Source organism: Haemorhous mexicanus, chromosome 8 (assembly GCF_027477595.1).
Source record: "Haemorhous mexicanus isolate bHaeMex1 chromosome 8, bHaeMex1.pri, whole genome shotgun sequence".
Lineage (NCBI taxonomy): Eukaryota > Metazoa > Chordata > Aves > Passeriformes > Fringillidae > Haemorhous > Haemorhous mexicanus.
In genome coordinates, this window is record NC_082348.1 from 2,087,507 (window position 1) to 2,102,031 (window position 14,525).

Here is a 14,525-nt window from a genome sequence, read left to right on the forward strand (position 1 = left end):
AAGCCATCCCACAGCTGGCACTTACCATCAGAGCCTTGGGAGTTTATGGAATCCTTCTCTGCACCTCACATTTTCCCAGAATCCATTAAAAGTTTGAAGCTCCAGCTCAAGGTTTTTTAAGTAATTAGGTGAGGATTAGACTACACGAAATTAGAGATACACAGCAATCTCAGAGACATCTTCTGGCCAATTTTCCCTGAAAATGATCCACTGAAAATGATCTTTGTAGTGAGAAGAGGCCATGCTAAGTGTACAGCTTTCAATCTGCAGAGGAAATTACTTCCCATTTTCATTAAGCCTCCAAAGGGTTTTGGGGATGGTAGTGAAGCAAGGTTATTCCTAGATATCAAGGAGAATATTTTTTTTTTCTTTTACAGACTCAGATTTTCAACAATTCTTTCAAAAAAAAAAAAAAAATTATACTTCAGACTATCAGCCATTCCCTGAAATGAGCCCAGCTCTACAGAAAGGCTGGAAAGATCAGATAAAGTGGAATTTTCAGGGAGCAGCAATCCCAGTGAAGTCACAGGTGCCCCCCCAAAGCTGCCACCTCCCCTCAGCTGACCAAGGCTGCATCATGGGTTCCTCTATTCCCAACAGGAATAATCTAGCCTCACCTCTCCCTGCAGACATCATACGGAATAGAAACAGAGCATCAGCTAAGCAGAAACCAGGTAATTTTAGCCATCTGAGTTTGTGATGAACGCCCAGGATTTAAAGCTCTGCAAGTGTTTTTAGCTGCCAGGACTTTTAACTCACACAACGTAAGACAAAACAGGTTTGAACATGGCTTGGATTAAAAACAGTTCTTTATATAGAAAGCTAAGATGGAAAATACACTGACTGCATGACAGAGGCAACATTTTCCTGGGAGGGTGAGCCTGGACTAAACAACATCTCCAGGTTCCTTCCAACCTCAGTGATCCTGGGATTTGTAATACAGAAACACCCGAACGTGGAGAACAAACCAGCAGAAACTCAGCCCATTCCTTTGGCAGGGCATGAAGCTCCCATTCCCCATTTCCCCAGGTCTCAGGTCCCACTCCTCCCCTAGCACAGAATCACCACATCCCCTGCAAGCTTCTGGAAATAAGTGCATATGCTGGGATCAAGGATCAGAGTCCCTGAGCAGCCTGCAGAAGTGCTGCTGTCCCTGCTTGCACACTGAGAAATAACCACATATGCACCATGGCCAGGTTTTGATATGTATTTTTATTTCCCTGCAGTTTTCACTTATCAAGAACAAGTAACAGGGAAAGTTGTCTGAACTAGTGCATAAACAAACATTCGGAAACACCACTACACGTATCTAATGTACAAGAACCGTATAAAAAAAGTCACTAAAACACTACACTACCAAGGTGTCCAACGCTTACAGTCAGACTTTTTCCAACCCGTTACTTGCCTTGTAGCCACAGGAAAACTCTCCAAAATTGAAAAGACAATCTTGCCACAACCCTCCCTCCCCCCCCACCACCTGGGATGGCTCGATAGCTAGACATCCAATAATGAATTATTGCAATGATATAGAATGCAATACATACCTGGTAAAATATCCTTTAATGTGGTGTGGTACAGTTTGAAAGCCGGTTAAAATACGCAGTCTTCGGATAAAATGGCATCAAGGTGAAAATTTTCTCAGATCTGCACACTTGGATATGTGCCAGATGCATAATTTTCCTAGTCAGTTTTTTTTTTCCCTCTCCTGTGTAATTATTTTTTATAAACTGGTATTATAAATAGAAATATACATTCAAAATATATGGAAAAGTGAGTTACTACATTAAATTTGCATGTATCGATCCATCCCTTTCCCCTGCACAGTAATAGAAAATACTATTTTGCCTTGAACTTCATATTTGACAGTGAAATGCCACTAAAGTATTTACCAAAAAGTCCATCTAGTCAAATTGTGAAACAAAATGAACCAAGTGAAAACTTTACATTTCCTTTAGAAAAAAATTACAAGAATTTCGTTTCCTAGCTATGAATCTTTAACTTTTTTTTTTTTAGACACAAAGTTGCATTTATTTGTACAAGATACAAAATGTAAACATGGCAAAATAAATAGTTTAAACAAGTGATGCAGGATCCCATGTCATGCTCATGATCCCATTAAAGAATTATTTTTTAATCCATTCAGTTGCAAATTCAAGTGCAAAAGCATGATGATGAATATCTACTATTCAAGTAACAGAAATAATATTGATGATACAAATAAACTATTTTACAAGGTAGTGATTTTCCCAATTTTACAAAATTTACATTATATATCGACTTAATACACGATATAACGGGAGTCCATTCAGGTCTGGGTGAGCTCTCTGTGATCCACAGAGCTGTGTTTGCATTCAGCTGGAACAGGAAGGAGCACACCAGGACCCAGCTGGGGACAGTGTGGAGGTTATGTCACTTCCATGGCCACTGTGGTCTCTGCGATGCCGTTCAAGCCCAGGCGCTCTGGTTCATGGTTCTCTCTGCAAGAAGGAGCAGCCCACGGTCAGAGCAGAGCCTCACACTCTTTCACTCAGTGCTTTCACATTGTCACACAGCTCTTAGCTGGGCCAGGCAGGAACCTTAACACACACACTGCAAACTTTATTTGAAGTCAATACTGGCATTCAACAACTGCTCTTATTCAACAGCGCAGCCCCTTCTGCAGGAGTATTGCACTTCACTGTCCACTGCCAGCCTAAATTATGGATTAAATCCCTAAAAGCTCTTCTGAAGGAACAAAGTCAAGATATGATAACTCAGCATCAGTAATTCTGTTAATGCACCAAGTGTTGTAATTCCCATTCTGCTTTAGCACTAATTTTTCACCAATTTTGTTTACTAATACCCATTTTTTACTTTTCCAATTCACAAACATGACCTTGTTTTTTGAAACACCATATCATCCAGGAGAGACTTCAAACAAAGCCCAAATATTGCCATTTTCAGAACAATTTAGCTCCTGCCACTCCTATGAAACATCATCTAAGTATCCTGAAATAACAGTGCTGTTGTTCAATGAGAATAAACACCTTAATGGTTGGACTTGATGATCTTAAAGGTCTTTTCCAACCTGAACAATTATGAATTATGATTTTATATGTAAGATACAGGTTGCCATTTTTCTGGCTTGTGTTTTACATAAATATGTAAGACATATATGCACATGTAAAGATGAAAATACATATGCCACCCTGTACCTTACAATATTACACAATGATTTAGAGGGAAAATGAGGGGATTTTGATAGACTTGACCTGATAATGTTGCATGAAAAGGGACAAATGAAATGGTTAAAATTTAAACACAGTAGAAGTTGACCACACGGTACAGGTGCCTAAAGGCAGGGCAGGTTATTGGAGGGGTTAATTTGCAAAATCAGCTCTTTTGGTTTGTCATGGCCATGCTGAAAGAGCTGAGAAGCCTCTCAGAGGTGGAACAGATTCCCTCTAGTGCAGAGCTGGGCATGACCATGGAGAGGACACAGGCTGAGCTGCACCAGGGGAGGGCCAGGTGGGACATCAGGAAGGATTTCTCCATGGAAAGGGCAGTCAAGCCCTGGAACTGCCCAGGGAGGTGAGGGAGGCACTGCTGAGGGGGCACTCAGTGCTCTGCTCTGACGAGGTGAGGCTGAGTCCCGGGCTGGACTCTGGTGATTCCAACCCAAACAATTCCGCGATTCAAGCGCAAACAGGAGCTGCTGCAGCCCTGTCCCCACTCACCTTGCTATACTGCTGATGGCACTGCTGGGAGTTACCTTTGGCACTCTGTCCATGCTGGCAGCAACTGTGGCAAGTTTTAAGGCTGTTGGCGAGGGCGCTGAAGTCCGTGTATTGATATGAACATTGACTGGAGACACAACACTGACGTTGTTGAGGTGCACGGCGCTGGGCAGGCAGGAATTGTTCATGGGGAGAGGCTGAGGGCTGCTCGTGCACAAGGCTGGGATTAAGTGGTTTGTGGTGCTGTGGCCAACTGTCCTTACGAGCTGTACAGTTGAGATCCCTGGGCTGGATGATAAAGCCATGTTGGTGGAGTACAAAGTTCTGGAGGTTCCTGTTAGGCAGAATAAATGGTGGGTGTTAAAGAGGTGACATTTCTTAGATGAAAAGCCAAAGATTAACCTCAAAGGCAATGCTTTGAGTGTGTAAGTCATTGATGTCCGTATTTTACAGATTCAGAAATGGAAAAAGTCAGAAGTGGCAGCTTGGCACACTGCCACTGATGCCTTAGGATTTAGCTTTTATATTTTTCAGCTCCTGCACTGCTTTAGGGTATAACTCTAAAACTCCACAGCCTGTCAGCTGCTGTTCTTCTGTTTTATTCAGACAATCCCTCTAGGGCTGGAACTCAGACACCTCGCTGTCTCAGGCCCAAAAAAGTGTAAACAAAAGTGAGCTGGGGGGGAGCAAAGTGGGGGTATATGACTTCATTACCTGAAGCTGTAATTGGAGAATTAACCCCTGATATGTACATGAACCAAACTCATAATTATCTGAAACATTCGTGACCATTGTCCATTTTGGGTGTAGCCCCTCGGAGGCTTCTGACTGCCCAAAGTGCATCTACTGAAGGTCTTTAATAAATACCCACTTTTATTCTCTTAATCTTGCCTAGCCTCTCTTCCAGGAAGCCACTCCAAGGCATCACCATGTGCCTGATCTTCCACCCTCAGAGCACTGCCCTCCTGGATATGAACTCAGAGAATTACACACAGATCTCTCTCTCTCTGTTCTGGAACTGCTCCAGTTTATTGATTCTATTCAGTTGTGTTTTTTCTCCCTCTATTCATTTCATATTATCATTAACCCAGCCTGGCAGAAGGTCTATAAAACTAATCACATCATTAGCTGCTAAAACAACAAATTACTTTAAAAGCCTCTTCTTTGTCTTGGCAGCCCAAATCCCATTTGCCTCTTGGCACTGTGGAGATGGCACCAGCACAAGCATCACCCCAGGAGGGTGGGAGGGGGCACTGAGTGCCCATGGCTGCACTTTTTGGGACAAATCCTAAATGCAGTGAAACTTGAGGCTAACAGTGATGTCAGAAGAATTGCCAGTAAAGGTTGGTTAGTACATTTTTGGCTGAATATACAAGTGAAGTAACAACCAAATAATGAATCAACTTCCCCATTTCCTTCTCAAAGTACTTAAATGTTTTAAGCAGTTGATTTATTCTTTCATTACACACTCTCACTGCTTTTAAAATTCTATCATTTAGACGTTTGGTCTGAACAGGTAATCAGAAGATAAAGACTACCAAAGGAAAAGCAAACAATGCTCCTCTGAGGTAAAGAACACTTGGTGGTTTTATATCCATTTTAACAACAGCTGTTGGACAAGGCTCTCAGGCACATGGTGGGATCCTTGGGGCTGTCCTGTACAGGCAAGGAGCTGGACTTTGACCATCCTTGTGGGACTCTTCCACCTCAGGATATTCCATGATTCAAACCACACTGCTCCAAAGTACTTCAGAGAACAATACTTAAAACGATCACAACTGAGAGATTTGATTTTTTTGGTTGTTATTTATTAATATTTTAGAAATCAGCAATAAGATCAGTTGATAGTCAAGAGCAGCTGACATTCTCAGCTCATTCCAGGCTGGGATTTTCAAGGACTCCTCACCTGAAGGCTGGACAACACCGTTGATATTGTTGTGGCTGGTGTTCTGCTCCTTGGTTCCCTCGCTGCGTCCGGGGCCCGGGGCACTGACCACTGCAGAGGCAGCAAAGTGGGCACTGGCTGAATCCAGGGTTTTGGACATGCAGTCAGAGGTGCTGGAGCCCTGCAGCAAGAGGAAAAGGTGGTTCTCAATCATCCAAGCACAAAAGGAAATATGCCTTAGGATTGCTACAGTGCACAAGTAAAGCAAATAAATAAATACAGCTTCGAGGTGTGACCTAATGACCACACCATGGATATTTCTGTGTCAGCAGAGTGAAGAGAAGTTGGAAATCAGTGTCCAAAGGAGGGTTACACAAGAGCTGCCCAATGCAGCCAGGCCAGATCTCAGCACAACAAATCACCTCTGCTGTGTGTTGTTCAGCCTGGAGAGGGAAGGCTCCAGGCAGAGCTCAGAGCCCCTGGCAGGGCCTGAAGGGGCTCCAGGAGAGCTGGAGAGGGACTGGGGACAAGGATGGAGGGACAGGAGCCAGGGAATGGCTCCCACTGCCAGAGGGCAGGGATGGGTGGGAGATTGGGAACTGGGAATTCCTGGCTGGCAGGGTGGGGAAGCCCTGGCACAGGTGTCCAGAGAAGTTGTGGCTGCCCCTGGATCCCTGGAAGTGTCCAAGGCCAGGCTGGGAAGAGCTTGGAGCAGCCTGGGACAGTGAGAGGTGTCCCTGGGAGAATGGGATGGGCTTTAAGGCCCCTTCCAACCCAAACCACAGAAGATTCCCTATGTTTAGAGATGTTTGCTCTAAGAAAACAACCATGTCTTAAACCTTCTCTTCAGGGATGTTCAGAATTTGTGGTACCTCCATTCTGTGACTTGTGCCACAGAATAACTGCCCAGCACATTCTGGAATCCCATTCTGTTAGCCCAGTTCCTACTGGAAAGACTCACCATTCTTACTGGAAAGAACATTAATTCTGCAATTTCAATTTTATATTAGCTAAGAAAATGACTCTGCAGAGAAGCTTGAAATGTTTTAAAGATCCAAAATTCATTTGTTTTGTTTAAATATTTTGGCATTGTTTCTTTACACTTACAAAAAATGTCATCAGTATCTGCCAACACAGAATCCCTGATTAATTGAAGTAGAAAACACTGAGGGGAAGGGACAACCAGCACAAGCAATTAGATATAAAATGCTCAAAGTAATATACATTTTCCTAGCAATAGACAACAGCAACAGCTTTTATACTTTATTGAGGAGAAGCTAACAGAAAACTAAGTGCAATGGAAAAACATTTTTCCCATTCCAGAGGAAAAATGGGATTCTTTTAGAAGCCAGAAAATGCAAATATGCAAGGTCTCCTTTTCCTCTCAGAGGCAGCAATTTTTAGTGCTCACTGAGTATCTGTTCATAACAGAACACATTACCTCAGAAGGTAGTTTTAATGAAGTCCCTTCAGAGCACTTACAGGCAGGAGGAGAGAACCAGTGAAAACAGGAAGAGTTGAGAGCACACATTGATATTTTTACACTGATAACTCTGTGGATGCAGGTCCCACACTCAGCTACAAAATCTCTCCCTCAACTTGTCAAATGAAGCCAACTTGTTAAAAAAGCCCTGAGCAAAGTGTTTTAAATTCCCTCTGAAACATCCCACTCTTGCAGGGGTGTCCCATTTGGTTGGTGAACAAAAGGAACATCAGGGTGGGAGCAGTACCTGTGCTTTCAGATGTGTCTGTTGGGAGGAATGCTGAGATTGCTGCTTCTGCTGCAGCTGGGCCAGCTGCTGCCTCTGCATCTGCACTAACTGCTGTTGGTGTGTCTGGAACTGCTCCTCTGTGATGCCCCCTGTGACTACGGGAAAGAAAGGAGCCACAGTTACACAAACACACATGGAAAAGGCAAGAGTGCACCTAAGGTGGGTGAGGATGACAGAAATCACGTCAGCTGCACCCAAACCCTTCACAGATTATGTAAAGGAGAGGTCAGGCTGCATTTGTTTGCTGTGTCCTTTCATGGAGTTCATTTGTAACAAAAGAATTCAGAGCTTTCGTTGCTTTTCAGCAGTTTCTGTCTTTGGTGGTTTTATCCCCAGTAGCTTTAGGCAAAAGCTCAAGAGAAATGATTTGCCTGGCTTTCAGGAAAGAAGCACAGCCTGAAAATCAGAGCTGAGGACAAAGCACCTGGCCTGAGCTGGGTGCCTTCTCTCCCAGTGAACACTGGCAGAGGATTCCTGGACAATTTCCCTTCCCACAGCCCCTTGCTATTTGCCAACAGCAGAAAGGACCCTGAGGGAAGCACACGTCTGGCATGGGGGATTTTCTCTGCCAGTTCTTCTTTTAAATGCTCTAAGAGTTTAGGGGTGCCACAATAGGTTTATTTTTGAGAACCAGGTTAATGCCACTGCAGTAATCTCCCAGGCCCAACACAAGAAGGGAATGAAGTTAGAGAAGCTGGGTTTAATACTCTCCCCTGGAGAACCTGCACACTTGGTAAACAGAAAATACAGACAGGGGTTTGATGCTAAAACCTGAGCTGTGTGCAGTTAACCCAAGAACTGAGTTCTCTGGGGAGCACGGGAAGAGAGAATTCACTCCCCAAAGATTCCCAGGAATACATTTCAACACTTCATCCTCAACTCTGTTTTTGCAGGACTGAAGCTGTGCCTTCAAACACCTGGATTCTCAGGAGTATCCTATCCAGGGACACTGAGCTAACATTAAAACACAGTTTATCCATCCTGCAGGGTTTGGCTCTTCCATTTATCATTTCTAGTACTCAGGGCTCTCCTGAAATTCCATTGGGAAAAAATACCAGAATCAGGATTGCTTAGAAGTAAGAACTGAAACTTCTTCTTTACTGCTACATTATTAAAGCAGGTTTCAACCATATTAGGAGAGCACTTACAAGTCCAATTACTTAAAAATTACTCCTCTTAAACTCTAGCAATATTATAATTCCCTACCTAAGTTTATTTTGTATTTTTGGCTTCACTTTGTTCCTCTCACAGATTGTTACCTAGAATTTAATTCCAAGTTAAATCAGCTCAACCTGCTCCATTCCCTCAGAAAACACATGGCATTGCTGAAGGCACCACGGCCAAGAACAGCATTATGGAACATTACATATATTTCTATTTTTAAGTTCTGAGGTAACAAGTCCCAGAAAATGTGTTTTGTTTTACAGAAAGCAGTTTAAGAACAAGGTGAGATTTCAAGTTTTCAATCTCCTCTCCTTCCCAGTTTGTCCCAGACCACAAAGTCATGGAATACTCTATTACAGGACACAGGGAAGGTAATCCAGAATTCAATATTCCCTTGCTCTGTATGTGCCTGACTTTCAGGTATTTATCCAGTGGCCAAGCTGTTCACCTTGTTATAAACCAGCAGATGCTCATTAGCACGTAAAATATCATTTGCTTCTGCCAAATCAAACACCTGGAGGGTCCTGGAGAAAAAAAGAGCAAACTTTGATCATGTCCCAAGGCAGAGCCCTCAGCAGGGTTAAGAGCTCTGCAGCTTCAGGGGGGTTTTATTCTATCAGAGCCTGACTGGGCTGAAAAACTGCACCACAAAAGGGCAAGAAAGTCACTCCAGCCTTCACTCCCAGGCTCCTCTCTCCTTGGAAGGTTTGGATTATGTCACTTCTCTCAGAACCTGAAGGCTTTAACCAAAGATCATCCTTTGCAGGCTGCTCCAAAAGTGGCATGGCTTCAATTACTCCTACGTGGCATTAAAGGCTGGGGAAAAAATACCTCTAAAAAGTAAAATTTTGTTCCACAAACAAAACCCTTCAGCTGGGAATAGCATCATGTGCAGCTGACCTCTCTCTAGGGACACCCTTTTCCCATTTGCAGTGCTTACAACACGAGCAAGAGAATAATTCAGCTCCAAAAACTGGTTCTTGGTTTATGCACTCATTAAGTATTTTGAAGAAAAGTCTAGTCCCAGGCTTTTCAAATAAAAAAAATTCTGTCTGTACAATGCATTTGAGGAAATACCAGAGTTGCTTTCCTAGTACAGGGAAAAAAAAATAACCCAGAGGTAATTTTAAATATTCTTGTGTCTTGTGTACCAAAAATCAAAGGAACTCCCCAATTCTCTCTGAAATAAAATAATAAAAAAAAAAAAAAAATCATTTTAAGTACTGCCACTGTTTCCTCTGGAGGGAATATCAAATCAGCTGTAAAATTAACTGATTTCAACAATCACTTCCCAAAGAGAATGACTTCAATAAATGCAGTGGCAATGCCTGTGCTCATTAAGTGCACAACCAGACTCTGACCAGCCCTTTTAAAATTTATTCCCTATTTACTATGAGAAAACCCATCAGCAGTGCCTCTTGCTGGTTCAGTTAATTTGGGGAAGAATTCTGTTGTCTATTGTGTCTGATCCTGTTCCAGAATTGCAAGATCTGGTTTGTAATTTAAATCTGTGACAAAAAAGGTCCTCCCCAGCCATAAATTCCATGCATAATGCACTTCAACTACTGAGGGATTTCCATTTAATTTAAATGTATTCCTCAGATGATTTCTAAAATTATACCACGAGTTTATTACTATTCCTCCAAAAAGTGGCTTGGATCCATCAGATTGGGTTTTATTCATTTTTCAGAGATTTCTTTACCACCTCTTGGTGTCTATCAATAATCCCATCACACTGAACTGCCCCTTTCTGTCCCAGCTGTGCTCCCTCAGGCCTTCAAGGTCTTTCAAAAGTAACTATATAAAATATGTAATACATTATATCTGGTTTTTCATGCAGCAGGAAAATGCTCCTGTGCCAATCTTTTCATGGCAGAGAACAACCTGAAGGTTACAGTGACCATACTGAGAAGCTGGGGAAGTACTGGCCTGGAATAAATATTCTGTGCCTCTGTCAGAGCAATTAAATAGCACCCAGGAATTCCAGAGATACATTATTGGAGAATAAATACCAATTCCTGCAGCTTTGAGAGAGATGGGACATTCCACAACCACAGAAATGATGGAATTCAGAGTCAGTCTATTCCAGTATTTAATTATCCTGGCTTACAGAGCAGGATGGAGGGGGGATATACCCAGCTGCTCATTGTTGTAGGAGATCTCATCTGCTGGATCTCCAATTTTTCAGATTTTTGAAGTAGCAAATGATTATGATTCTTTACTAATTAAAAAGAAGTGAGTGTTAAAACTTGAGCCATTGCAACTTTAGCTCATGAAGCAAGTAATGCAAACACTGCTCAATTTAAGCTTAAAGCAATTTTTTCATCACTGGATGCTTCCAATACATTTTTACCATTTTCACGCCTGCTCAGGGCACTTAGGAACTTCCTACATTTGTCTGAGTCAAAAATGAAAACAGCCAACAAAAACGAGCCACACCCACCCTCCCCAAAAACCACCAGATTTGTTTTGCATCCATAACAAGCATCCTTCTACCCTTAAACAAGGTTAGGCCAATTAGTGCCAGTAAGACTTAATTAGACCTAAACAATTCTTCATATGAGCAGAATCCCTGCTTTCAATAAAGTTTGAATCCAGCACTTTAAATTCTAATGGAAGCAAAGCAGGAGGAAGCAGTGTTTGTGGGAAGTTTCTGTACGTCAGGTTGTAGCTGTGGTTAGGTCCACGCACCAGTGCTGAAGATCTCACCAGTCCAGCCACAAAGAAAACCAAAATTCAGTATTTTAAATCCCAGAAGCAGCCAAACCCTTGCCTACCTGATATGCCATTCTTGCTGGTGTTCAATAAAGCTACAGATGCTGCAGAGACTCTTTTATTATTCACAGTCTGCCCTGCTTTCCTTGAGGTACATTCTTCACTATCACTGTCCTGGAGATTGAGTAGCCTGGGCTGGAAACACTGCAGTCGACATGATCTGATATTGCTTAGGATTTCAGGAAGGGACAGTCTGTTTTCACAGGGTTTATTGGAAGCATTGGTCCGTGAAAAATTAGAAGAAAAGTCTAAAGTCTGGGAAGAGCTTGAAAAACTGCTCAGCATTTCCGGGTCAATCTGCCTCAAGACAGGATCATGTTCTGTGGATATTCGGTCCATGATAACCCTGAGCAAAGAGGAGGAGAATCATTAGGTTCATCAGCTCTCTTTAATACTTTTATCCTTTGAAGGGAAATGAAGAATTAGAAAGAACCCCACTGTACCTTCCACCCCTGCCAATCCTCCTCCTTGCAAACCCTATACACCTCCTCGGGATTGTGAGGGTTGTAAGGCAATGCCTGAACCTCAGTTTGTCCAATTCTGCCAATTCTGGGCTTTCGTACGAAGAATTCGTTTGGTCCAAACGAGGCTGTGAAGAAAGAAAAGACAATTTTATACTCCAAGGGTGCTTTGATGAGGGTATCATGCACAGGCTTCAGAACAGAACACGTGGTTTATGTTGAGTTAACCAATAACAGCTTCAGTAGTTAAAAAATAAACTCTGATATTTAGGCTGTTAAATACTCAGCATCTAACAGCAATGGTAACATTGAAGAAAATGAAAATAAGAGTTTTCGGTCATCTCAACATCTTTTGGCAAAGGAATCAACTCACAGACTCAGGGAAAAAAGAGAGGAGGGTGAATTCTAAGCAAATGGGAAGTTCAGCTTGGACCCTTCAGAGCCAAACAGAAAAGGGGACGCTCCTGAAATTGTCTTTGGACTCACCAAAGAATCAAAGCTTTGGTGGTGAGAGTGGGGACAGAACTCCAACACTGGCACTATGCCAACCTAAATTTAAAGAAACCACCCCTACACCCAAAAGCATGGCATAATACTGCGTATTCTTACAGCATAATACTGGCATCCTGCTCTTCTCCTGAAAGCACAAGGTCCATCAGGATCATTTTCTTCTTCTGCTTCTGACACTGGTGAGGGTACCTGGACCAGAAAACAACATCATTCTCCCAGCTGCCACTTTTGTGTAATTGTATTAATGATAAAAGTTTGTGTTTATATATGAGAACTGCCATGTTTATCACAGCTTGGAGGGAAAACTCAGTTTACACAAGGAGCTTTTAAATATAGTCAGAGTCGGGACACGTCAGACTGGCCAGAGGCCAGCTAACAGGAATGTCTGCCTTGTGTACACTGAGGTTTTGGGGGTTACCTGTGGGAACTCATCCTCATCAGAGCTGTGGAAGTCATACTGTTTGATGTCACTCTTGCTGAGCACAGGCAAGGGCTCAGCCAGGGGCTGAGGGGTCACCACACACTCCAGCTTGGGCTTCTTCAGGTACTTCTTCTTCTGACGGACCACGTCAGACACCTCCTCCTTCAGAGAGGAGTGGTGAGGGTGCTGCTCGGGGAAAACAAACAGGAAATTCTAAAAACTAAAGCATCAGCAGATTTCATTCCTTAAGACAGGCTGTCTGTCTTCCAAAGGCTCTGCAGATATTTGAGACACATCATGCAAAATTTACTGAACACATTAAACCCCAGAACCTCTGACTGTTTTTACAGGTATTTATTAATAATCAGAGAGCTCTCAAGCCATGTCACTGCCTGAGAGGCTCCTCACTCTGCACTCAGTGTATTGTCATTGAAATTCCCCTTCCAATTATTTTCTGAGATCTCATTTCTCCCTGGCACTTTCAATTTTCTGAACTGCTCGGACGTGTTCAAAAGAAACAATTTAATTTGTTTCCTGTTTCTCACAGAGCTGACACTTTTGAACAGTTGTGATGGTATTTGGATTGGCTACTTAAGATTTTTCTCACATAAACCCTCTGCAGTGAGCAATTATTCCATCGATACTGAACTGTCCACTCGAACACAAATGTTATTAAACTTCAAAGCTCCCATTTGAAAAGATTATTTCACTTGCAAAATTTTCCATTTGAAGGAGAAGCACCAGTGCAGTTTTAAAAAATGCTGAAATTTACCCTGGATTAACACCCATCAATAACAGCCTGACTGAAACTAACTCCAGAAATGGAGCTGGGCTTGGGAAGCAGAGGAGGAACACCAGGAATGCCAGAATTCCTGGAGAACCAGGCATTCCAGGATTTGTATGGAATTCTGGGACCACTAGGTGTCGCAGGTGCTAAATACAAATATCCAGAGGTCTTCAGCTCTCAGCCTCACCCCCAGGCATTTTAACTCCTAATATTTCAGGTTATTTCTTCAGGGACAGGTCTGAATTCAAAGCATATCCAAAGGGATGATGATCCCAAGGAATGATGATCCCAGGAACAAGAGAATGGCAGGGAAAAAATCCTACCTTAACTTTACATTCTTGAACTTTGTGGTGGTTCCCATTGTGGAGAGACGATGGAGTTGTGCCCATGTCTTTGTCGGGTCTGTTCAGCTTCACTTCATTGAGGATTTCTCCTCCATAATCACCCAAATGGTACCTGAAAAAGCAGGACTGAAACTGTAGGGCTGCATTTCCACTGGGAAATGTCTGAAAGACAAACCAGTGTCTTCCAACTGTCTATACAAATCCCTTCTCTTTTAGTTTCTGAAGTTTATGCTGCTACAATAAATAATGAGAGATGATTTCAAAGCCATTTAATGAAAATTTTAAACCTTGGTTTTTATAATCTGGGATTTACCTTTTCTCCACAACTTCCAACGTTAAATGCAACAGCTCCCGTTTTGTCTTCTCTCTCCTCTTAATCATCTCCAAAATTGTTATGGCTCTGCTAAACTCCCTTCTTAATTTCAACATCTTCTCATAAGATGCTTCATCGTTCTTTCGGTTCTATTGAGAGATAAAACAAATTTTTAGTCAAAAGCAAAAGCCATGAGGCACAAACTGCAAAAATAAAGTTATATAATACTGCTGCAAACGAGGCTCACGAGGACACTCCAAAGCAGCTTTTCCTAAAGCAGATCCTACTTGGCAAACAAAGCCCCAAAAAGCAAACAAAGCCAGTTTTAAGAGTAAACTGAGAAGAACTTTGCAGCCATTTCCCATGTTTTGCTCAGA

General features: G+C 42.5%; 1 protein-coding gene across 1 annotated transcript in view; it reads right to left on the bottom strand.

Annotated features, from left to right (window-relative positions):
- Nucleotides 1–1,193: 1,193 nt before the first annotated feature.
- The window catches only part of EPC2 (enhancer of polycomb homolog 2), a 35,662-nt gene continuing 22,330 nt past the window's right edge, over nucleotides 1,194–14,525 (bottom strand). The window contains exons 5-14 of the mRNA XM_059852505.1: nucleotides 14,149–14,297; nucleotides 13,815–13,947; nucleotides 12,702–12,890; nucleotides 12,383–12,472; nucleotides 11,756–11,901; nucleotides 11,315–11,658; nucleotides 7,332–7,468; nucleotides 5,623–5,782; nucleotides 3,717–4,050; nucleotides 1,194–2,477 (exon numbers count right to left, since the gene is read on the bottom strand). Coding sequence (XP_059708488.1) covers nucleotides 2,405–2,477; nucleotides 3,717–4,050; nucleotides 5,623–5,782; nucleotides 7,332–7,468; nucleotides 11,315–11,658; nucleotides 11,756–11,901; nucleotides 12,383–12,472; nucleotides 12,702–12,890; nucleotides 13,815–13,947; nucleotides 14,149–14,297 — 1,755 coding nt within the window. The 3' untranslated portion in view covers nucleotides 1,194–2,404. The remainder of the gene's footprint in view (nucleotides 2,478–3,716; nucleotides 4,051–5,622; nucleotides 5,783–7,331; nucleotides 7,469–11,314; nucleotides 11,659–11,755; nucleotides 11,902–12,382; nucleotides 12,473–12,701; nucleotides 12,891–13,814; nucleotides 13,948–14,148; nucleotides 14,298–14,525) is intronic.